Here is a 25,521-nt window from a genome sequence, read left to right as displayed (position 1 = left end):
GCCTGATACTCAATTTCTTGTGTCATTGTTGCCTTCATAGTATTGTCACATTGTGTACTGGATTGCTTGGAATTTTATGTTTTCAGAAATCAGTGTTCGGCGTTGGAGATGACGACACTCAAATCAGAGCACTTTGATGTGCCCGTGGTCATTCCCTACCCTTTTATGTTTGAAGCAAATGCGCATACTCAGTGCCCTCACTGTCCAGTCCTCAGACTTACCCTAGTTGCTGCGCACGCGTGGATCTACTCTGCTGGTTGTGTGGAGCAGAGAGAGACAGTTGGAGCTAGCTGTGTAATGGCGGCCTCGGTATTGCTGTCTACGGAGAGCCCGGGACCCAGTTTTGCGGTCGGCAATACCAGAGTGCCAGTAGCCCCCGGTAACGGGCCAGGGGCAGTGGGACCCACCTCTTGGAACCGTTCGCTGGACAGGGCTTTGGATGAAGCTGCGGCCACCGGCTGCCTGAACCTCAGCGGCAGGAAACTGAAGGAGTTCCCGAGAAGCGCCGCCAACCACGACCTCTCAGACACTACCCGGGCCGGTATGCAGCGATCTGGGGCGGGGAAAATGGCTCGGATAGCAAGGGAGTGCTATCTTATTGGGGAAACGCAATGCTTGAGCTGGTAGACAGCCGACCTGAAGTGGATGTAGCTTTATGACGAGATGTGATATTTAATTGGCCAAGTTAAATGGTAGCTGTGGTTTACAGACCCGAGCTGGTAAACACGAGTTTTGAGAGCGACTGACACATAGCTAGCTGTGCTGCCGCGCGCAACTTGGGGCTGCACGAAGTTGTCTAACAAGCTGCTTAGCATTCTGGCGAGGCTATGATTAAAACGTTGATACAGACAAAGTTACAAAATAATCAAAGATGTAATCAAAACATACAGAGGAGCCATATTTTGTATGACGTGATAGTCACGCTTAGCAGAGAATTCGTTTTGGGGTCAAAACATCTCACCTAGGGACCAGTTTGTAGCAAAGGTGTTTCGAAGTGTCCAATACAGTAGAAAGCTTGCAGGATAACGTTACCTGCGTAACCCACCCTTTGTGTACATACTGTCGGTGTACGTTCGTATGCCATGGTGCGGCCTCACTGAAAATCGCCGCCGATTTGCGGTAAAGATGACAAGAGGACATTGGATATCTATAGACTTATTTGCCATACGTGGCTTGATTATCTGTGCTGTAGGCTACGACTGAAAACAACATAGCAAATTCCATGTCAAACTAGATTAACGTACTTGAGAAACGTCAGCACGGGGTTATGGTGGCAATATTCATTTGTATTATTAATTTGTCGTGACTGTAACCATACTGCATCTGTACAGCGGTCCAAATGCTGAGACAAGGCAAGGATTAGGCTTTGACACTTCAATACACATTCCTGCATCTCTCTTTCTCTTTCTCTCTCTCACACACACACTTTAACTCACTATCATTGTACTATTATACACTGTGTATCATACAGTGTGTGAGAGAGATACACATTGGATGATACAGTGTGTATTTGATATGTTCAGGCTTTGTGCAGGGTTGTTAACTCTATTAACTGTATGTAGATGCTGCCGCTTTACAGTCTGTATGTAGGTCAGAGAAGTTTAAGTGTTGTATTGATGGCCAGCACGGGACTGATCTCCAGTGCACTGCAACTGTTTCCATGTGAGCCAGTCTGTCACTGGCTCTCAAGTGGACAGACCAGCTGGCAGACTCGCAGAGTACAGGAGAACAGAGGGATGAAGAGAGTGTACAGATTTTCAGGAGAGAGTTGAAGTAAAGGGAATGAAGAAGAGGGGAGTGAACAGAGGTAGAAGAATAAAGAAATGACGTGTGTCTGTCAGAGAGACAAGGGGTTCTTGGTGGGAGGACTTGATGTTGTCAATGCTAGAGATAAACTGTGCAGAAAGATTATCAATGGGAGACTAAGGAGGGATAGCTGAATGGGGATAATGGGATGAGGAGAGGCAGAGAAGGAGGGATGGTGTGAAAAGAGAGGTGGAGGAATTGCACAAATTGCTGAAAGATGTGTAAAGTGAGCAAGAGGAGGGTGGAGCAGTTTCTCCATGCGCACACGTTTCCTTGTGTTTACCAGGCCACACTGTCACATGACGGTAATTGTGCCTTTTATTATCTGAGTGAGTGACAGAGGGTAGAGCCTGAGAGAGACAGCTCTTCAGATGCACTCAGACTCGCACACGCAGAAGTGCCCCGGAAGCTACACATCTTAATGAGTAACTGAAGCGAGCTGGAGGTGTCTTTGGTGGTGCTTACGCCTGTCAAGATAGCAGTCTCGCCGTATCAGTAGATAATCCTACAAAAACATAAACATATCCGGTCCACACACTGAATATTGAATCGAGATAAAGTAATATTGTCATATTTCTGTGATGATTTTATCAAAACGAGAATAGCAAAAGTAAAATGCATGACGAGGCTTTCCCTCATCGTGGAAATTCCTCCCCCCCCCGCATTGTTCAGTCACATGAGCGTTATGAGAAGTGTGTGTTTGTGTGTGTGCGTGTATATATATGTGTGTTTATGAGTGAGTGTGTGTGTCTTGTGTGTGTGTGTGTGTGCGTGTATATGTGTGTATACGTGTGAGTGCGTGATTGTCCGTGCATGCGCGTGTGTGTTTCTGAATGAGTGTGTGTGTCTTGTGTGTATGTGCATATATGTGTGTGCATATGTGTATACATCTGAGTGGGTGTGTGTGCGTGTGCATGCATGCATGTCTGTGTTTCTGAGCGAGTGTATGTGTATGTGTTTGTGTTGCTCGGGGCTCTGTGCAGATCACTGTGTTATCTGTGTAGTGAGGGGAATTGGAGCGCACAGTCATTGCTCTGTGTGTATGTCTGCTTTTCTCCAATATGCCCCAAAGCAACAGCAGAGTCCGCTGTCAATGTCTCAGCGAAGACAGACTGACAGACAGACAGACAGACAGACATGATGTGCTGTTCTGAGGCCATCAGCTGGATTCCTTCATTTGTTCCCTCTCATTTTGTGATTGGCTGTGGACTTTATTAAATCAAGTCAACACAAGGGACCTCTTGGGCCTGTTCATCGGGACAAATTAGCATTTTAGCAACCAGGAAAATCCTATTCTATCTACCCCTACTGTCCTGGGGTGTTTACAATAACAGAATGATCTTCAGAACTGAAGGATTGATATGTAAAATGAATGAGCGGCTGCTTTCTTTCATTTTTCAATCGCAGACAAGGACAAAGGTAGCCACTCCAGTTCAGTGATGCTTTAGTAGCGCTTCCATATCTGTCTAACTAACCTTTTTTCTCTCAGGTTCTCTATATGACTGGAATCCCACAGATGTTTCAGTTAGATCCCTTATGTCCTCTCTCAGTCATGCGTCCAATCCTTTTTTCCACAAAACAGAAGTGTGAAATAACAGGTTTGGTGAAACTAGTGCACAGTTACAGCACTGTTGCATGTTTGGCTTCGGCTTACTCCCTCAATCGGAAGTTGGAACGGCACCCCCCCCCCCCCCACACACGCACACACACGCACGCACACACACACACCCACACCCCACCCGGCCCAATACATATGTCATTGTTGCCCCAGGTCTACATTGTCTCTGACTGGCTCAGGGATTCTCAGTGAGCGTTCAGAGTTATTCTGCAGATTCCTGGAAAAATGGGTCATCCCCTCACGCTCATTTCTAGCCACTCAGCTACCGCGGGAGATCAGGTCCCGACAGCCGCGGCACCATCTGTGCTGGTTGGATCACTGAGTTACGAGCCCCTCCTGACTGGAGTGAAGTGTCTGTGTCTGTACACCGTACAGCATTGCGTTTGGTCATTCCCAACTCCTCTGTCTCTACCCCGGTCCAGCTGTATGTTTGGGGTTGTACGGTCATTTTTCAAGTTAAGAGAAATTTTATGTGCTCCTTGGAAAAAATGTTAGCGTGGATCCCTGTGTTTGTACACGTGAACACGTATGACTATTGCAGGGAGCATATCTGCCAGCTCATTTGAACTGTTTTTGTCACAGCTCATGTTTATTAAAGATTGGCTGTGGGAGGCTTCACGGACGAATAAAGAACAACGACTTTCTAAATTAGTTCCTGATAAGCAATTCCATGAGCTCAGCGTATTTCTTGCTAAAGAATACATTTTTGGCCAAACCAGTGTGGTTTTGTCAAGTCGTTCGAAGTTCTTAGCCCACAAATAAAATGACGCTTTTGTTTGTTGGCTAGCCAGACTGTGATTCCCCTTATAGAACATACGTAAACACATGCTCATCAGCACAGTAAGCTACACACATCCTCTTTTGCTACTTGCTAATAGCTGGACTGATGCTAGCTGTTGCCGCTCCCTTTTGTAGCCGAGCTGTCAATGCACATGACCATATTTAGAGCAGGGAGGGGAATTCACAGCCGTGTTTAGCTTCTCTGTGAAGAAGGCCTGTGTGAGAGAGGACAGAGGGCCTGAGAAGGGTGGCACAGACCGGACGGGGGGGGGGGGGGAGTGACACTGTGCTGCTCTCACTAGATGATAGAGTGGGAGAAGGTGAGAAAGGACATTTAGAGAAAGAGATAAGTAAAGAAGTGAGGAGGAGGGGGGAGCTGAGCTCTGCAGAGGAGGGGACTCTTGTTTGGTGGAGCCGAGCAGGTCTCCAGTGCTTCTGGCCTGCAGTGTTTCTGTATTGTGTGTGTTTGCCTGCCTGCCTGCCCGTGTTAACCCCAGCGTCTCAGTTTCTCCGGCCCTGCGGTGAATCTCTTGTCTTTTGTTGTGTTTATTATGAAGGCAGTTTGTCCAGGGGCATCAGTGCTAGTGCTGCTTCTCTCTCAGGTGTCTGTCTTACTGTCTGGAGCAGTGTGTGTGTATGACTGTGTGTGTGTGTGTGTATGTGTGTGTGTGTGTGTGTGTGTGTGTGTGTGTGTGTGTGTGTGTGTGTGTAGGTATGAGTGTGTACCTGTGTGACTGTGAATGCGTGCATGTGTGTGTGTGTATGAGTGTATATGAGTGTGTGTGTGTGTATGTATGAGTGTGTATGTGTGTGTGTGTGTGTGTATGTGTGTGTTGGTGAGTGTGTGTGTGTGTGTGAGTGTGTGTGTGTGTGTATGTGTGTGTGTATGAGTGAGTGTGTGTGTATGAGTGTGTGTGAGTGTGTATGAGTGTATGTGTATGTGTGTGGTGTATGAGTGTGTGTGAGTGTGTGTGAGTGTGTGTGTGTGTGGTGTGTTGAGGTGTGTGTGGTGTGTGTTGTGTGTGTGAGTGTGTGTGTGTTGTGTGTGTGAGTGTGTATGAGTGTGTGTGTAGTGTGTATGTGTGTATGTGTATGTGTGTGTATGAGTGTGTGTGAGTGTGTGTATGAGTGTGTGTGAGTGTGTGTGAGTGTGTGTGAGTATGTGTGTGAGTGTGTGTGTGTGTATGAGTGCGTTGTGGGGACTCCAGCGGATGAAGCAGCTGTGAGAGCAGCCCTTCCTGCATCCCGGATCCCACTCACAGCTGCACAGATAAATATAGACAGGAGCTGGAAAAGCCATCACTGTGCACAGCATCCACTCTGCAGCTTACACACACACATGCATAATCACACAAACACACACTCTCACTCATACACGCACACACCAACACCCACACGCTCGCACATGTACACACACATACCCACACACACACACACACACGTGTACACACACACAGACACACACACACACACCCTGGCATGTGACCGTGTCTATCCATATACACAAGCTGCAAAAACACTCCGCTGTGTGCAGACGTACAAACCTTTAACCCCCTGAGCACACAAACAGACAGCCATGTGCAACTGCAGCTAGCACTTACTAATACGCACAAGAACTGCCTGCATTCATTTAGATGCACACGCCATAACACTGTCATATGCACACATACCAGACATGAGAAATGTTTGGATTTCAGAGATAATTACATACAAATGCATTTCATGCTATGTGTGTGTTTATGTGTGTGTGTTATTTCTTCAGAGCTTCAGTTTTGCAGTTATGTGGAGGATTACTCCATAAAAGCAAGGCGCTGGAAAGATGAGGCATGTTATCAGAGATGTTAGAGGCACACGTACATGGTGTGCATGCAGCGTGTGTTTCCTTGGTGTTTTTGTGTTGCGTGTCAGCACGTCGGCTGTGCACGGCCGTACTGTGAGTCTGTGCGTGTCACATGCAGTGCAGATGCACTTTAACACGCCGGAGTGAGGTCACCGCGCAGCGCTGCGTCCAGACTGAGCCGTCCGCACGCCCCGCCACGCCGTTCTGCGTGCGAGCAGGCCGCGGTAAACATCACATGATCCAGTCGCACCCGCAATTAGGGTTTACCATGAGCTCTGAGAGGAAATGAAGCCAGGGCGCGTTTGCAGAGTGTTACTGCGGCACCCGGTCTGGATAAAGCAGAGGAAACACTCCCACCTCCGTGCTCATCGTCACTGCGGGCCTGAGCATTCACTCCTCAGCTTCAGCTGAAGCTTTTAAAACCTTTTATGATCAGATTCAGTTTAAATGTGGGGGGAGACCAGGGCCTTGTGCCGGGAAGAGGAGGCCTTGTTTCCCCGAGGCCCTGTGGACAGTGTCTCTGTGCAGCGTGCGTGTGTGTCTGCTAGCGCTGCGTCCTTCAGAGCGGCAGAGGGGCTGTTTGGCTGCGAGCGGCCTGCACCTGAAAGCCGGCGGTTATCACGGTGGCGCACAGCGAGAGCCGCTGCGGTTCAGAGACGCGGAAGCCGCGCGCTATTTATACACCACGCGCGAGAGAGAGCCACGCAGGCCGCCTGGGGCCCGAGGGGAAACACACCCCCGCTCTCTCTGCAGCTTTCCGCCAGCCTCGCCGGGTATTTATACCTGCGTCAGTGTGGGTGTGTGTACGTGTGTGTACGTGTGCGCGAGTGCGTGTACGTGTGTGTACGTGTGTGTGAGTGTGTGTACGTGTGTGTGAGTGTGTGTACGTGAGCGTGAGTGTGTGTGTACGTGTGTGTGAGTGTGTGTACGTGAGTGTGAGTGTGTGTGTGTGTGTGAGTGTGTGTGTGTGTGTGTGTGTGTACGTGTGTGTACGTGTGTGTACGTGTGTGTACGTGTGTGTACGTGTGCGCGAGTGTGTGTACGTGTGTGTGTGAGTGTGTGTGAGTGTGTGTGTGTGCAGCCATGCTCACGTGCACATTTTTGCACCTGTTAGTGAGTTCTTACCTCTTCCTCATCAGGAAGAACAGTAAACATGTTTGGAGGGTGAGAGGCCTTTGTCTAAGCAGCTGAAATGTACACAGATTGGCAGGAGGAGCAGTCACTGAAATGTACACAAGGGGAGCAGCTGCTGAAATGAACCTGGACAGCATGCAGACGCAAGCCTAAAAATCCTGTATAATAAGGCTTTATAGTGTGCCACAGGAAGCATGAGGAGCTGTGTGCATATTAATGGCACCACTGCAAAATGCGCTAATACAAATCATGTGTGTTCTATGTGTTGTCAGCTAGCTAAGTACCCAGTTTCATAAATAAAAACGCTAAATTTGCAGTGTAAGTCCACCCCGGGCCGAAGGCAGTTTGGAGAGGGTTCTGGCTTTGCGCGGTTCGGCGCGGCGCAGCGCGGTCCTGTCGGCGGTAAAGGGTGTCTCACACGCCCCCCCTCCCCCCCCTCTCTGTGCAGACCTGTCCCGCAACCGGCTGCCGGAGCTCCCTGTGGAGGTGTGCATGTTCGTGTCTCTGGAGCACCTCAACCTGTACCAGAACTGCCTGCGCTCTCTACCCGAGAGTCTGCTCAACCTGCAGGCCCTCACCTGCCTCAACATCAGGTAACGCACAAATGCACACCGTATCACTGAACACACACCTGCACACACTCTCACACACACCATCGCTGAACACACACCTGCACACACTCTCACACACAGTATCACTGAACACACACCTGCACACACTCTCACACACAGTATCACTGAACACACACCTGCACACACACTCACACACAGTATCACTGAACACACACTCACACACAGTATCACTGAACACACACTCACACACAGTATCACTGAGCGCACACCTGCACACAGACACACACTCTTTCACACACAGTTCACATATCATTGATCTGCATCACTCCTCTTTCAGGGTCACTGAGCTCTGCTCTTGTGGCCCCTTTTCCACCACAGGAACCTTTTCTGGAACTCAGGACCTTTTTTTGCTGAACTCAGGAACTGGTGCTAGCAGTAATTATTGGCACCCGGATCTTTCCAGCATTTAAACTTTTTTTACACAGCCCTGTGCATGCTGGGATTTTATTTGATTAATGGCTGAGCTCTTCTACTTGCTTCCCCCAGCTGTTTCCATTTTTTGTGTTTTTGAAATATATATATTTTGAGAAAAGCTGAGAAGCTGTTCAATTATCTGGTGGAAAAGTTCTGGAAAAGGTTCCTGTTGTGGAAAAGAGGCTATTGTTCTCTACAAGTCATTTTTCCCTTATATGGAGCCCTCTCTCTCTCTCTGTCTGTCTCTCTCACGCACACATGTATACAATTCCCTCTCTTTCTTTCTCTCCCTTTCTTTCACAAATGTATATAATTCCCTCTCTCCCACATATATAATTCCCTCTCTCACTCCTTGCCTCCTTCCTTCCCTCTCTGACACATGTATAATTCCTTTTTCTTCTCTCTCCCTCTCTCCCTCTTCCTTCCTCCCTCCCTCCCTCTCTCCCTGTCCAGTCGGAACCAGCTGAGCACCCTGCCAGCCCCAGTGTGCAGTCTGCCTCTCAAGGTGCTGATCGCCTGCAACAACAAGCTGGTGTCTCTGCCTGAGGAGCTGGGCCAGCTGCAGCAGCTCACTGAACTGGTGAGTCACCCGCACTGAGGATATGCATGCACAGTACTGACACTATATACTGTTACACTGCACTGACCATGTACTGTTACACTGCACTGACCACATTCTGTTACACTGTAATGAGCATGTACTGACACTGTACTGACACTATATACTGTTACACTGCACTGACCATATATACTGTTACACTGCACGGACCATATGCTGTTACACTGTACTGAGCATGTACTGACACTGTACTGACCATATATACTGTTACACTGCACTGACCATGTACTGTTACACTGCACTGGCCACATTCTGTTACACTGTAATGAGCATGTACTGACACTGTACTGACTATATATACTGTTACACTGCACTGACCATGTACTGACACTGTACTGACCATATGCTGTTACACTGTACTGAGCATGTATTGTTACACTGCACTGATATTGTTACGCTTTACTGATGATACACTGTCACACCGTTTGGAGGATGAGTCGTACTGGACGTAATGCGTCACTCTTCCTCTCTCCCTCTTCCTCTCTCTGTGTGCCAGGACGTGAGCTGCAATGAAATCCAGACGCTGCCTCCCCAGGTGGGCCAGCTGGAGGCGCTACGGGACCTCAACATCCGCCGAAACCACCTGGTGCACCTGCCCCCAGGTTAGCGGCCTCCCCCCTGACCTCGGGCCTCAGAGCTCCACAGCCAGAGGGCTGCCTGCCCCTGGGTCCCCTCCAAAGGGCACCTTAGAGCCCTTACGCTCAGAGTAAGGTCTTTCTCTTCACAACAGCACAGTGAGAGTGACAGGTGCAGGAATCATAAAAAATAGCTTCTTTGGAAACTACTGTAAGTCCTCATCAGTTGGCCTGTGCTACTCTTATCTTCACCAGTGGGTGGCGATGTGTCTCACAAAGGGAATGCAAATCATTTTGGATGTGCTGCTTTTGGCCTGTATCCAGTTCACCTAAAGGCGTAGACCAGCTGAAATCCTCATTATTTAGTAGCACAGTAAAGGGGCGTGTTGGGGACGTGGAGAGGCTCGTCTGGCTGAAGCGCACGTGGGGCTGTGGTCATGGACAGACGGGTCGTTCAGCAGGATGTTCCTCGTCTCACTGCACCTTTCTGCGACTGCTTTATCAGGGAGGTCATTCATAGTGGCCAGTCAGGAGTTTTCTGTTGTCTGTTTTCCATGGTTTGTAAATGCTACATGCAGCAGTACTGATTAAAAAGCGGTCAGTGAAGCTCTAAATGATGCAGTATTCACATTGGTTTCATACTGACGCTGCGCTGGTTTTCACACAGAGCTGGCTGAGCTGCCCCTGGTGCGTCTGGACTTCTCCTGTAACAAGGTGACGTCCATTCCAGTGTGCTACCGCAACCTGCGTCACCTGCAAAGCATCATACTGGACAACAACCCCCTACAGAGCCCGCCTGCACAGGTAACACGCGTGCACACACACACACACACACTCTCTCACACACACGCAAACACACACACACACACACACTCTCACACACACACACACACACACACACACTCTCTCTCTCACACACACACACACATGCAAACACACACACACAGACACACCCTAACACACACACGCACACACAGACACACCCTAACACACACACACACACACAGCAATGTTTATAAGGACAACAGCCACACCCAGAATTGTGTCTCATCAGATATATTGAGCTGAGTGACGGAGTGCTTTTCCAGGGGAAGTGTGCTTTATCCGAGTGAAAGCCGTTGTTTCCCAGGAAGACTTCTGGTTCTGAATCCAAGGGAAAAGTGTTCTGGGTGCAATGAGGTGTTAATATGTGTTGATCTTCTTCTCTGTCTTTCTTTCTCTCTCTCTCCCATACAGATTTGTATAAAGGGGAAGATTCACATATTTAAGTATCTGAATATAGAGGCATGTAAGACTACGCCGGATTTGCCAGACTTTGACCGGAGACCGCTGGCCTTCGGATCCTGGTAAAAGGGGAAATGGGTACACACGCACACACACATGCACACAAACACGCACGCACACATGCACACAAACACGCACGCACACACGCACACACACATGCACACAAACACGCACACACGCACGCACACACACATGCACACAAACACGCACGCACACATGCACGCACGCACACACACACCCACACACAAGCACACATGCACGCACGCACGCACACGCACGCACATACACACACACACACACACACACACACAAGCACACATGCACACACACACCCACACATGCACGCACGCACGCACACGCACGCACATACACACACACACACACACACACACACATATACACAAGCACGCATGCACGCACACACACACACACACACACACACACGCGCGCACACACACACACACACACACATACACATGCACGCACACACGCACACACACATACACACACACACACGCGCGCACACACACGGCCTGCACTCCAGTGTTTCCCTGTCCGCCTCTCAGGAAGAGATGGACAGGAAGAGTGTGGAAGGTGGAGGGAGTGATAGAGGGAGGGAAGGATGAGTGTAAGCAGCAGAGAGGTGTGTCTGAGGATGGAAATACAAGCGTGAGGGTCAGGCTGGAGGAAGAAAATCCAGACACGGGTGTGCTCACGATCACATTTACACACACACACACACACACACGTGCATGGGTGTGTTCACAATCACGTTTACACACACACACACACACACACGTGCATGGGTGTGTTCACAATCACGTTTACACACACACACGTGCATGGGTGTGTTCACAATCACGTTTACACACACACACACACGTGCATGGGTGTGTTCACAATCACGTTTACACACACACACACACACACGTGCATGGGTGTGTTCACAATCACATTTACACACACACACACACACGTGCACGGGTGTGCTCAGTTTACACTCATTTTAACACTCATTTTAACACATTTCTCCCACACTTGCACTACACACTCACGTGCATAGACACATTTGCCCGGGCTCTCAGCACAAGGTTATGGGGAGGTGCGCTTTGGCTTGTAACACGTGGTTTGAAATGGGAGCTCCATCAGGCCTTCATGTGGTGCAGGCCTGAGAGCCTGAGGTTTACCCCGTTTGCTGGGTACTGAGTGATTCTGCAGAGGCACCTTTCTGTTCAGACAGGCTGTAACAGATATAGGCGCTCATGTGCGTCACGTGTGACTGTCTGTCGCCTGGCCTTCTGCGTGCCCATTTAGTGATGAATGATGATGATGTGTCTCTGTATAACATTAATTCATTCATCATGTGTCTCTCTATAAGATTAATTAATTCATGATGTGTCTCTGTATTAAATCAATTCATTCATCTTGCAAAATTTTACAGCAAAAGCTTATGACAAAATCAAAATGAAAAAGACATGACAGACATGAGTCAGTCTCTGTCTCTGTCTCTCTCTCTCTCTCTGTATCTCTCCCCCCCTCTCTCTCTCTCCCTCCCTCCCTCCCCCTCTCTCTCTCTCTCCTCCTCCCTCCCCCCCTCTCTCTCTCTCTCTCTCTCTCCCCCTCGCTCCCTCCCTCCCAGTGTGGAGGACTTGTATCCTGGCCGGCCATATGGGGCGCTGGACTCTGGCTTTAACAGTGTGGACAGTGGGGACAAGAGGTGGTCAGGCAACGAGGTGAGACAGAGCAGCAGAGATCCTGCTGATCCTGCTGATCATGGCGGCGCTGCAGAATAATCAATGCCCTGCTCTTCCCCAGGCTTGTTGCTGGTGTCTCACCAGCGTGTGAATTCTCAGCATTTGGGATGTTTTCAGTGTTTTAACGTAGCCTGTAGCTTGTAGCTTGTAGCCTATAGCCTGCAGCCTGTAGCCTATAGTCTGTAGCCTGTAGCATGTAGCTTATAGCCTACAGCATGTAGCCTGTAGCCTGTAGAGGGCAGTAGCCTCTGTCTCAGGCTTTGTGTTCACTCTGTAACCATCGAGACTGGAGCTCACAAGCCCCACACCGCTATTCACTGCACTACAGTTATTCACTTATCTACTCTTCTGCTCTTCTCCTCCTATCCCTCCCTCCATCCTCCCTCCATCCCTCTCTCCCCAGCCCACGGAGGAGCTGTCTGACCTGCCGCTGCGAGTGGCCGAGATCACCAAGGAGCAGAGGCAGCGGAGAGAGAGGGAGCGGGAGGAGGGCCGAACGGGGGCCCTCCTGGCCAATGGCACAGGTGAGCAGCAGGGAGGGGTGGAGCCTGACTAAAGCCCCGCCTCCGCTCACACTAACCAGTGTCCCTCAAAGAAAAGCCCTGGAAAAAAACATTAGTACATTCACACAGGTCAAAGATCATACAAACCGCATGTCCCAATGCCTTTTAAAATGTAATTAAAGTATCTTGAAATGGATTGCTCTTTCTTTGAACTCTCAATTAACGTTTTTTTCCAGCAAAGCTTTCCCATTAAGTTTAAACAGATTGCCATGTGGTGTGTTCATTATGCACTTGGCACGGTGACATTTTGTGTTTAGGTTCTAAAGTGTTATTCTTTTAAATTTAAAACCCCTGTGACCGTTTGATGGCTTTGTGTTCAGAGTCCCTTTGAACTCTCCGGCCTGATCCCTGATCTCGCCGGCAGCAGCGCTTCCCTGTAGCACCCTTCAGAGTCCGCTTTGAGTGGCATATATGGGTGCATCAGATCGAATGCATTAAAGAGCTTAGCCACACAAACGAAGGGGTTTGCTGCAGCACACTGGGTAAAAGCAGCTCTGGTGATGAGCTACAGCTGGCGTGGATGGGGCTGCTGTGTGTCTGTCCGTGTCCTTCTGTCTGTCCCCTGTGTTTGTTTCTCACTCTGTCTGCCCGACTCGCCTTCTTCCAGCGGAGGCGGAGCTGGAGCAGATCGACTTCATCGACAGCTGCGCGGGCGAGGAGGAAGAGGAGGAGGGGCGCAGCCGGAGGGCGGGGTCAGTCAGCCTGAGCTCCCAGTTCATGGCCTACATGGAGCAGCGCATCACCGGGGAGGTGGGCACTGCAGAGCAGTACTGCCTGACTGGGGAGAGAGAGAGAGAGAGAGAGACAGGGGACGTTTCTGAGACTGTGTGTGTGTGTGGTGTTTTGGGTTATGATGGCTGTGTGTGTGTGTGTGTGTGTGTGTGTGCCGTGTTGTGTGTGCGTGTGTGTGTGTGTGTTGTGTGCGTGTGTGCTGTATTGTGTGTTGCTGTGTGTGTGTGTTTTGTGTGTGTGTGTGTGTGTGTGTGTGCGTGGTGTGTGTGCGCTGTCGTGTGTGTGGCGCGTTGCGTGTGTGTGCGCGCGTGTGTGTGCCGTGTGTGTGTGCCTGTATTTGTGTGTCTGCGTGTGTATGGTATGTGTTGAGATTGTTAATATTCATTCTTGTGTGTTTTCTTCACAGGGCTCCCCAGGGAAGTCCAGCTCATCAAGAGATTCTCGAACAGATGACCCACGAAGACACAATGCTACAAACAACAGGTACACAGACGCGCATGCACACACATACACACACACACACACAAACGTGCATGCACACACACACAAACACAGACACACACAGATGCAGCAGACCTACATCATAGGTCATAGGTCTATAGCCCTGCTCCAGGAGAGCCACAAGATCTGCTGCTTTTCACTTTAATGATCAAATAGTGTCAATGATCAAACGCCTGCAGGAGTGTCAACAAAACTTGCAGGGGCTCTGGATCTCCAGGCCCAGGGCTGGCCACCCCACACACTGACAGTACAGAGTACACAGCACCGGTCTTCACACAGTACAGCTGTTACAGGTGTCCATGCTGTGGCTGTCTAATGTGTATGCATTTATAGAGTCTCTGGTTTATAATGTGTGAAGTCACAAGTTTATTCTGTCTGCCTTCATTCTTCTCAGGAGTGCCATGGATGGTGTAAGTACAGTGCCCTCTACTTCACACACCCAGGTACTGCATGCGTGTCTTTCTCTGCACTTGTGTACCTGTCTGTGGGTGTGACTGAACGAGAGTGTGTCTTTTCTCCTTTTGGATTTATGTGTGTGTGCGTGTCTGTATGTATGCGTGTGTGAATGCGTGCGTGTGCATATGTATGCGTGTGTGAATGCGTGCGTGTGCATATGTGTGCGTGTGTGTGTGTATGTGTGTGTGTTTGAGTGTGTGTGTGTGTGCGTATGTGTGTGTATGTGCGTGTGTGTACGCGTGCGCGAGTGAGTGTGTATATGTGTGTGTATGTGTGTGTGTGCGCCTGTGTATGTGTGTCTGAGTGTGTGTGTGTGTGTGTTTGAGTGTGTGTGTGTGTGTGTGTATTTATGGTGTGCGTGTGTGTGTGTGTGTGTATTTGATGTGTGTGTGGATGGTGTGTGTGTGTGTGTATGTGTGTGTGTGTTGGGGTGTGTGTGTTGTGATGTGTGTGTGTGTGTATGTGTGTGTGTGGTGTGTGTGTGTTGTGTGTGTGTGTGTGTGTGTGTGTGTGTGTGTATGTGTGTGTGTGTGTGGTGTGTGTTGTGTGTTGTGTGTGTGTGTGTGTGTGTGTGTGTGTGTGTGTGTGTGTGTGTGTATGTGTGTGTAGGTGCGAGATGCGGTTTGTAGCCCATGTGTTAAGTTTCTCCCCCCTCCCTCAGCGAGTGTTGGGGTCGGGCGGCGGTGTGGAGCGCGTGCGGAAGGAGGCCCAGCTCGCTGCGCAGCGGTACGAGGAGGAGAAGCAGAGAACGCGCCACACGCAGAGGGAGGCCGTCGTCAGCTACGTGAAGGTCAGTGAGTGAGGATGTTAACAGGGGAATGTAGTGAGTGGTTTAGGGTATGATGAGCAGGCCAGATGCTGATTGGATATCTCTGACTTTGCTCTTTCAGCACAAAGCAGCTCAGAGCCCCACCACCCTGAGCCCCACGGAGAGCGAGGTGAGCATGCGTCTCTCTCCATCCCTCCATCTCTCTGTCCCTCTGCCTTTCTGTCCTTCACCGTCTTACTTCAAAGTCAGCTGGAGATGGGGAAGTGAGGAATGAGGGACTTCCTGTTTCCTGTGTGTTCGTGGAGCGTCGCTACTTTGAAATGTGTTTAGCTGCCCCCCCACCCCCCAGCCTTCCCTCCCCGCTCGTGCCCCCTCCCGAAACACCCCACGGCCCTCTACCCTGCTGTGTTATTTACGTTTCCCCTTCTCCTCTCATTCCCCACCCCTTCCTCAACACGCCCCTCCCCCAGAGCCTGTACCCCTCCAGACGTTCCACTCACACCGATGACTCCGCCCTCTTCATGGTAAGGCTGAATGGAGTGACCGATCCCTCCACCCTCCCCCATTTTTACTGTCCTTAACCTGCCAATAACCTCTCACTGATAAACTCCTCCCCCTCAGTCTCTCAGCATGGGGCCTTGACCTTGACTGTTTGGGTTTCTGCTCTGCTTAGCAGAGATGGGACTGCAGTTAATAACCAGCCTGCTGCACACTGATGCTCTCTCATTCTGTGTCTGTCCGGAATATTCTTGTCTGTATATTCTATCTCACTTCAGAGCTGAAAAGCTCTCAGTTGAAGGCTCTCTTCCTACTCTCTTTTTCCTGTAAATAAAGGTATGCATGTTCCTGTCCAGCTTTTTTATTTATTGTTACCCGTGTGTGCGTGTGTGTGCGTGCGTGTGTGTGTGAGTGTGCATGTGCGTCACTTGTATGCGTGTGAAAAAGATGGCTGTTTGGGGTTTCTTTTCTTCCATAAAAGGATGGCACGCTTCCAGTTTTTTTCTGTGTAAAATTCAGTCAATCCAGTCGACATTGCTAAAAGACAGAGCCTCACATGGAACGGTTGCTAATAGAGACATGATGTCACACAGCGCTGTATTCAGCCTACACTGGTGCACTCAGAGTCAGTGAGAAACCGCACTGATGACCAGCTCATTCTGACCGAGTGCGGGAAGCCTCCTCCGTCCTGCAGTATCGCACACAGCCTTTATCTGTGAGCAGTCTTTCTGTATGCCACAGTCTTCCAATGTGTGTGGAGAATTCAGAGACCTTATGGTCAGGGAAAGGTCAGATGAAGTGTTTTCTCACTTTGAAAGAGAATCTCTTTTCAAGGGTTTGTATAATTCTCCCACAGTGCACTGCTCCTAGGAATACTGAAGCTCCAGTGCTGAAATGGCTGGGCTGGTTGGCGGGCTTGCCCTCTCTTCAGGGTGCTTTGATTCTCCCTGTCTGTCTCCTGCCGCTAATGCTAACTGTTTTCAGCGCCAGCCCCTTCCTGAGGGACCTGCTAACCTCTCTTGCTGCGCAGTGTTCTGCTTGCCTAAGCTGAGACCTTCTCTTCTTTCCTCCCCACTCTGTCGCCCTTCTCCCCTTTGTGCATTCCGCCCGGCCCAGAGCGGGTTCGAGCCCCTCATGGTGTTTGAGATAGACACTGACACCAACACTATAAAGAGGAGGCCTGGTACACACAAGCAGGTGACTGACAGTGTACACTGCATGCACAGACACACACACAGGCACACACATGCACACATATACACACATACACACGTACACACATACACACATGCATACACTCACACCCGCACACACACACGCACACGCACACGTATACATGTGTACACACATGCATACACTCACACCCGCACGCACACGTATACACGTGTACACACATACGTACACTCTCACCCGCACACACACACACACCCACACTCACACACACATGCACGTACTTGTGTCTTGTGTCTGCTGCATGGTGTGTGTGTTGTAACTGCTTCATGTTTTGCTGCAGAAACTAATACTCCTCTCTACTGCTCTCACCTTTTCTTTCTCTCTCTCCCTCCCTGCTGTTACATGTAAAATTCTGGATTGCTTATCATCCATCTGTCCCCTTCTTGCTTCATTCATTCTTACATTGTTTCCTCTGCTCATCTTGGCCTGCATTCACTCTTTTATTCTTTTATCACTCCTTTGGCCCCTTCCTCTGCCCCTCTTCCTCTCTCTCCATTCCCTCTTCTCCCTCTCACTCCCCTCATCTCAGTCTCTCTCTGGGATGTCCCTTGATGGCTGCCTATCTCACGCTGCTGATGCATCCGACGCTGCCCCCCTCTGCCCGCTGCAGGTACTGCGCCTGGCCTGGAGTGGCTGTGGAGAGAAACCGTGTGCCTTCTCTTCTTTCTCGGCGTCAGTGTGTCGTTGGTGTGAGGAGTGTGTGTGGGAGGGAACAGCGCGAGAGCTTACAGTATAGGTGTGACATTCTGTCTGGATTATGATTGGTTAACGTGTCTTAATTCTCCTGCTCTCCACCCCGCCCCCTATGTCTGTTCAGCAGGGAGAGGAGCGCCCCCCACTCTCTCCTACAGGTGAGCACCTCGTATTTGTATTTTGTCTGTGCACTTGCCTTGCTTCAGTCTGTAGCAGGAATGCTCCTGCTCCTCCTCAACCTGCAGTATCAACCTGTGCGTAATGGAATGGGTGTCCATAGGAATCTCTGTGCTTATTGGTGAGCGCATCATTCGTGTGACATCACAGTGAGACGCCCAGCAGAGGCTCAGAACTGTCTCTACACTCTGAACCCCCCTCGCACCCCCCCCCCCCCCAAAATACATGCCTGCAGTCTCCCTCCAGACCTGTAGAGGGAAGCACACACCCCGTGTGCCCTTTTCTCTAGGCTGTGATAAGCAGCGGTTTCCTACGCAACATCGCAACGCCACTCCTCTTCCTATTTGCTTGCTTCGTGTTCCCTCCCATAGCCCTCCAATCACCCACCTACCCCGGCCCCATTGTTATGCCCTCCTGTCGAGGCCCTGCCCTACGACCTGACAGCTTCCTGTTTCGACTCGGTCAGAGAGAGGAGAGGAAGAGAGGTAGGGTTTGTGACACGCAGACATCTTGCCCTCTTTCCTGCATGCTTATGGCATTGTATCTTACAGATATGCTATCTGTGTTAGTACTGTGGATTTTGAGTGTGTGTGTGTGTGTGTGTGTGTGTGGCATGGGCCTTTGCATGTGCCCCTTCAAAGTTAATCTGTTCCCCCTGATGACTCAGCAAAACGGAGTGTGTGTCACTGTGATGGGTACAGGCAAAATGTTCTCAAGACTAAAATATAAGTGTGAACAGCTTTTATGATGGCTATCAAACACTGACAGGCAGGAGTTCTGCAGTCCTAACTGCATCCTGCAGCTGGTTTTACTGCCTGCCAGAGTTTTAGATGGTTTGCAAAAAAAGAGGCAAATAAATGAAGTCTCAAAACAGCCATTTGCTCAGATAGCTGTCTGAGCAGTGCTGGCCCCCACTGCCACTACAGCAGTTTAGAATGCTACTCATCAGCCCTTAGTGAAGAGTGCTTGGCTGTTGCGTGTGCTCATCTAGCCCTTGAAGAGTGTTTTGCTCCTGTTGACTATGTTGCTCATCAGTTAGCCCTTAGTGAAGAGTCCTATTGGTCATATTAACTGTGTTACTCATCAGTTAGCCCTTAGTGAAGAGTACTTTTGGTCCTGTTGACTATGTTGCTCATCAGTTAGCCCTTAGTGAAGAGTCCTATTGGTCATATTAACTGTGTTACTCATCAGTTATCCCTTAGTGAAGAGTCCTATTGGTCATATTAACTGTGCTACTCATCAGTTAGCCCTTAATGAAGAGTCCTATTGGTCATATTAACTGTGTTACTCATCAGTTAGCCCTTAGTGAAGAGTCCTATTGGTCATATTAACTGTGTTACTCATCAGTTAGCCCTTAGCGAAGAATGCTATTGATCATGTCAATTAAGTTACTTATAAGTTAGCCTTTAGTCATGGGTGTTGTTAGCTGTCCTGACTTATCAGGACAGACGTTCGTTTTGAAATGCTGCAGGGAACAATGTCTATGTGTGTTCACACTCCCTCCCTCCTTTGTTTTCTCACTTCCCCTTTCTCATTCTGTTCCTCTCTCGTTCCTTCTGTTTTCTCATTACCGCCCCCCCCCCCGTATCAGGAGATGTGGGGGCCCCCCGACCCGAGTCAGAGGAGTCAGGGCCCCCTCAGCCTGAGGGTCCCGTGGGGGAGGACGCAAAGCTGGTGGAACAGCTACGCAAAGTAAGCAGTAACACGCGGCCAACCACTACTGTACCACACTGCTCACACACTACGGACATTCACACACACCACAAAATTCCTCTCACACTGCACACACACTCTACTGTCATTGTGTCACACTGTACAAACCCTGTCACGTTGTGTTCACACAACACACCCTGTCACATGGTACTCACAATGTTCACACACACTGTCTGGACACAAACCGCACACCCCATCACGTGTACTCAGAAAGACACCTTTTTATATTTTTTATAAATGCGTTTAAAATGGAATCGTGTAATGAACAGGAAGTTGCTCTTTAAAGCGCGTAGGCACGATGAGATGCAGTAGACTGAGATTGGGAGGGAGCAGCAGGGGTTGATGGGTAGTGGGGGGTAGTCCCCGGGCTGATGTCCGCGCTCTCCTCACAGAACATCGAGTGTCGGCTGAAGGTGGCGCTGCCGAGCGACCTGGGGGCAGCGCTGACTGATGGGGTGGTGCTCTGCCACCTGGCCAATCACATCAGGCCGCGCTCTGTACCCAGCATCCACGTGCCCTCACCCGCTGTGGTGAGTGAGAGTGAGAGTGAGAGTGAGATTGGGAGTGAGTGAGTTTGAAATTGAGTGCGAGTATGAGAGTGTGAGAATGAGAGTGAGATTGGGAGTGAGTGTGAGTGAGTTTGAGTGTGAGTGTTTGAGTGTGTGTGTTTCGTCTTGGAAGGATTCTGTTGCAAGTGATGAATTCACTGCTAGCTGTTGTCAGTTTGTTTGATGTGATCTCTGTCGGCCTGTCTGTGAAGCCCAAACTGACGATGGCCAAGTGCAGGCGGAATGTGGAGAACTTCCTGGAGGCGTGTCGCAGGATCGGGGTTCCACAGGTGAGACAGCCTGGAGTTCACTCTGTTAATGTCTCATACCCACTGGTGCTCCGGTACAAACACACTATTAAATCTGAGCTTCATAACCTCAGCTTACTGCCTGCTGTCTGCTACTAACAAGATCTTTCTCTCTCTCTACCTTTTCCCCTTCTCTCACATCACCCTGCTTTCGCTCTCACTGTTGCCTTCCTCTCTTCTTCCTCTCGTACTACTCACCTGCTCTGACTCCTCCTCACCTCCTCCTCCGCCCGGCCCCTTTTGGGACAGGATCGCTTGTGTTCTGTGGGGGAGGTGCTGGGAGGTGAATGGGAGTGCGTGTGCAGGATGGTGGAGGCCCTGCTGTCTCTCGCCCCCCCGCTCCTGCCCTCGCCCCCGGCTCAGCTGGCTGGCTTCGCTCTCTTTTATCTGTCCATCATGTCTCTGCTGTGCGCGCTGTACTGCCACCTGGTGCCCAGCTTCTGAACTGCGGCCGCTGCCCTCCGTCACACTGGGATCACGTCATCGTTCGCCGCTTTCCACTTTAACCTCCGTATGCCGTCAAGCACTCGTACCGGTCCGTCCTCAGAATAGCACGCAGACACACACACACACACACACACACACTCCTCCGGCACGGACGGTGCACCGCAGTGCCCCACACTCCCCCGCACTCCGGCGGTCTGCCAGAACATTCCGGAAAAGCACAACCGTGAAATGGGACTCTTACGTTGCCTTAAGACTGACAGCGCAAGCTGGTCTGCGTGGGCTGGCATCTGTAAATGCAACTTTATCTTCTGTTTATTTTTCTTTGCCAGAGCCATTTTCTTGGTTTTGCTGTCCTTGTTCCTTAGGTTTTTTGGAACTGAGAGGCAGAGAAGTGGCTCATTTTGTTCTTGGACCTTCAGCCCCCTGAAAGCAGTGTGGACCCGTCAGGGAATTTAGCGTATTCTGTGCTGCTCTGTCCAGCACCCCCCCCCTCCCCCCCACCCAATCCCCTCTGTGCCTTACTTTGTGTGTGGGTGTGTCCTGTAAGCAGCCCAAGTACCCCTCCCCCCTCCCCCACCTTCCTGTACCAGACCAAGAGACAGTGCCATTAGGCTGGGGAGAGACTTAAAGCACTTAAACACCCCATACCTGAATAAGGCCAGTTCCCTGAGCAAACCTGAACATCGGCAAGTTACCTGAGCACACCTGAACCGGGCGAGTTACCTGAGCACACAGTACCAGAGCGTACCTGAGCACGCCTGAATCTGAAAGTATTTCTTCCCGCCCGTGTTTCTGCTGGTTTCGAGTGGCATTTTTTAAGTGTGTGTCGTTTTTTACGCTTTGAAAGGAACGTCGATCTATTTTTGGAAATGTTTTTTCAATCGTCCTTATTACTCCTCAGGAGAGGCCCAAAACGAACGCCAGTGATTGGATAAGCTTCCTGCTGGCGCCCTCACCCCTCCCAGCACGCTGGCCTGATTAAGCTGAGGGCAGTTAACCAAAAGTCACCCGGCACTATAGCTGCAGTGTGTGTACCAGTTGCCTGTAACTCCTGCGTGACGGTCACCTACAGACCTCCCACTGCTCTGCTCTTAATAAAGATCGAGGAAAGAACTGCTGTATTTCTCTGTGTCTGTCCTCACAGATACTTCCCACAATCCTCCACACCTGCACACAGACATTACCCTCACAGGTCTGTGGCTGGGAGCCGTGCACATGCCCAGTCACATCCACACGCTCACACCAGTGAGGAAATGAGCTTTCTCTGCTTCACTTCTCTGACTGATGACCACACCCCCACGGCCTTCTATTGGTTGATTCCTGCTCAGCACTGCCTCTGAGGGTGGTTCCCTACAAGCTTCCCTTTGCCCTTTGTACTCTCCCACACCTGTCCCTCACTACCTGCCTTTCTTCATGAGCATGCTCATTTAGTTTCTTTTACGTTTTGTTTGCTTCCTGATTCCTTATTATTTTGCTCATAGTTATGATCTTGTTTGTTTGTCCATTGACCAACTTTGATTTCTTTCTTATTTTGTTTCATTCCCCCCCCCCATGCCTCCTCACTCAACCCTATACCTCTGTGGCCCCACCCCCACCCCCAGAGCCAGCTCTGCCTGCCTCTCCACATCCTGGAGGAGAGAGGGCTCCCCCAGGTGGCTGGGACAGTGAGTGCGTTGCTGGACCTGGCCCCCCCTAAACACACCCCATCCACTCCTACCACCAGCGCCACTTCAGTGGTCATGTAGGACAGACAGACAGACAAACAGACTGACAGACAGACGATAGGACACACAGGAAGCCTGTGGTTCAGCTGCATCGCCCCTCACACCCCTCCGTGACTCCATGCCTGAAAGAGACTGAACGCAACAACCACAGACCCTGCCCACGGAACACTCCTAGCCCCGCCCCTGCATTCCACTGCCAAATCACAGTGAGAAACCAACTGAGACCAACACGCACTCCTGCCGGCCAAGAGAGCCGGCTAAGAGAGCACTCATCCCCTGACTTCCGAGGCACAGGAGAGACGGAGGGGGGGAGTGAAGAGAAGGAGGAGGATTGAATGACGCACAGTGAGTAGCTGCACAGAATGCGCTTCAGAAGTAGCCATTCAGAACAGCCACTGAGACAGACTGACTTACGGGCATATTAAGACATGACCACTGCGGACAGGCCGATAATGAGAGAGAGGTTGGGGAGAGAGGGGGGGGGGGGGGGGGGGAGAGAGAGCGTTTGTCTTCTCTCCAACTCATATTTTCACACACCATGTCTCTGCAAAAGCATATTTCTGTACCATACAGTTATCCTGTCTTAATTAAAGGTTGGAGTCATGCGTGTGCAGGTAGGAGTTGGGCTGGCCAGTTGCCTTGGTAACATGGGCTGTCTGCCATTTAGTCCTGTGCAGTGGCCGTGTCACTTCAGAGGGGGGTCACATGACTCTAGTCATCAGGGGCAGTTGATGCAGCTGTTAAGTTCAGTTACATTGCAAAATAAATGGTTGTGTAATAAATGAAAGGTTAGCCTGACCCAGAGACCCCCCCTTATAAACCCTTGGGCTTGTGAAGAGTGGCAGGCCTGGAGGGGTGAGCCAGTCCCACACCCTGTTCGGGATCCTTTTTGTACATAGTTCTTTGCATGCAGAACTGCATTTTGGGCATTTCTCTCCAGCCTCCACTCTCACGGCATGTAGATAAAGCTAAAATAGGTTTTTTTTATCTTTTTAAATTCATAAATAACTGTCAGTCAGCGTATAATGGAGGAGGGTAACACACTAAAGCGACAGTATTGTATCGGTAGAAAGACGCTGTTTTAAAAGCTTTGTAGAACCCTGTGTCCACTTTGCGCAGAACTGCTGCACAGAGCACTCGCAGTGGGGATTTTAATCAGTGACAGCAATGCAGTAATACTGAGGAGCGGTTCCTGTGCAGAAGAGAAGTGGCTTGTGGGGTTTAAAGGGTGTGCAGACCCAGTGTGCTGAACAGGTGCTGATGTGTCTCCTAACACGCTCTCGGCACTGTGGCCCAGGCCTCTTCGGTTGCGAGAGTCACACTCTGGGAAACAAGGGGCTGTTCGGAGCAGACATTGTGTATTTAGTGAGCGTAAAATGGGTCATCCCTCAGCAGGGATGGGCTCATTTCAGATTTTTCGCCAAAGGGCGTCCTTCATCTGTATGCCAGCACGTGGTTCCTCTTCCCGGGTTTCACAGTGAAGCTGCATGGCACCGCGTTTAAGCCGTTTTAGACCGAGGCTGATCGTCTGACTGGGTCAGTACTTGGGAGTCTGACCATCAGGGTGAGACCAGGTCAGTGCTTGTACTAAGTCAGGGTGAGCCTGAGTCAGTGCTTGTACTAAGGCAGGGTGAGTCTGAGTCAGTGCTTGTACTAAGGCAGGGTGAGTCTGAGTCAGTGCTTGTACTAAGGCAGGGTGAGTCTGAGTCAGTGCTTGTACTAAGGCAGGGTGAGTCTGAGTCAGTGCTTGTACTAAGGCAGGGTGAGTCTGAGTCAGTGCTTGTACTAAGTCAGGGTGAGTCTGAGTCAGTGCTTGTACTAAGTCAGGGTGAGTCTGAGTCAGTGCGTGTACTAAGTCAGGGTGAGCCTGAGTCAGTGCGTGTACTAAGTCAGGGTGAGCCTGAGTCGGTGCTTGTGCTAATTCAGGGTGAGCCTGAGTCAGTGCTTGTACTAAGTCAGGGTGAGCCTGAGTCGGTGCTTGTGCTAATTCAGGGTGAGATGTCAGATTGTCAGTGATGTCAGTGTTGCTGGTGATGGGCTGAAATCACTGCCCTACTTGTGAGATTGTGATTGACAGTGATGTGGGTGGAGGGATTTTTAGCTCCTGTGGTACTCATATCCTGGGCTCACATAGGGAGTGGCCAAAAATGATAAATACAGAAAATAGGGGGGAACAAAAAAACAGATGTAAACACAAGGTATATTTCTACCATTTTAACTTACTTTTTTACTGACCTTGAGTTTTGAAAAGGGAAGTTAAAAGTGATTTCATTATGATTAAATTGTTACAAGTGTTGTTTTAATTATGTATAGATTTTTCTTGTGATTTTTTTTACACGAGTAGGGCGGTTCCTTGCAGCGATCATGTGACACTACAGCAGGGTTGTTCCCTGCATGACTCTGTACAGTAAATAAATACATTCCATACGTTTATAAGTATGTAGCTCTTTCTGTTTACCCCAAAGGACTTTCCTTTGCAACAGCCCCCTCCTACAGCCAAACATTTTTACTTTTCGTTTGAACTTTTCCAGTGTTTTCTAATTAAATGCACCCTCTCGCATCCCACTCTCTTGGGTTAAAATGACAGGAGAAAAAAAAATGAAACAATGTCCTGGAATGAACATTGGCTGTTATTTTTAAATGTATCAATAAAAGTTTCCCACCTCTGCCTTTGTGTGTTTTTCGGGTCTGTTAGAATAAGCG

At 49.9% G+C, this 25,521-nt stretch overlaps 1 protein-coding gene across 16 annotated transcripts; it reads left to right on the top strand.

Annotated features, from left to right (window-relative positions):
• Positions 1–186: 186 nt before the first annotated feature.
• lrch3 (leucine-rich repeats and calponin homology (CH) domain containing 3) lies at positions 187–25,486 on the top strand. Of its 16 annotated transcripts, none has more exons than XM_064301258.1 (21): positions 187–541; positions 7,627–7,771; positions 8,678–8,804; positions 9,340–9,445; positions 10,086–10,222; positions 10,655–10,764; positions 12,399–12,435; positions 12,860–12,980; positions 13,627–13,769; positions 14,158–14,234; positions 14,647–14,695; positions 15,370–15,498; positions 15,599–15,646; positions 17,092–17,172; positions 17,738–17,818; positions 18,026–18,059; positions 18,450–18,563; positions 19,670–19,770; positions 20,184–20,321; positions 20,552–20,629; positions 20,897–21,453. In XM_064301258.1, the coding sequence occupies exons 1-21, from the start codon at positions 298–300 to the stop codon at positions 21,089–21,091; spliced, it is 2,295 nt and encodes a 764-aa protein (XP_064157328.1). In that variant the 5' UTR covers positions 187–297; the 3' UTR covers positions 21,092–21,453. The 16 variants fall into 16 exon arrangements, with proteins under 16 accessions (XP_064157328.1, XP_064157324.1, XP_064157323.1 ...); XM_064301254.1 differs by having other exon boundaries at positions 188–541; positions 12,342–12,435; positions 18,029–18,059; XM_064301253.1 differs by having other exon boundaries at positions 188–541; positions 12,342–12,435.
• Positions 25,487–25,521: the final 35 nt, after the last annotated feature.

The sequence above is a fragment of the Anguilla rostrata genome, chromosome 12 (genome assembly GCF_018555375.3).
Source record: "Anguilla rostrata isolate EN2019 chromosome 12, ASM1855537v3, whole genome shotgun sequence".
In the NCBI taxonomy this organism is placed as follows: Eukaryota; Metazoa; Chordata; class Actinopteri; order Anguilliformes; family Anguillidae; genus Anguilla; species Anguilla rostrata.
The sequence above is the reverse complement of the archived record's forward strand: the minus strand, read 5'-3'. Positions and strand labels throughout refer to the sequence as shown.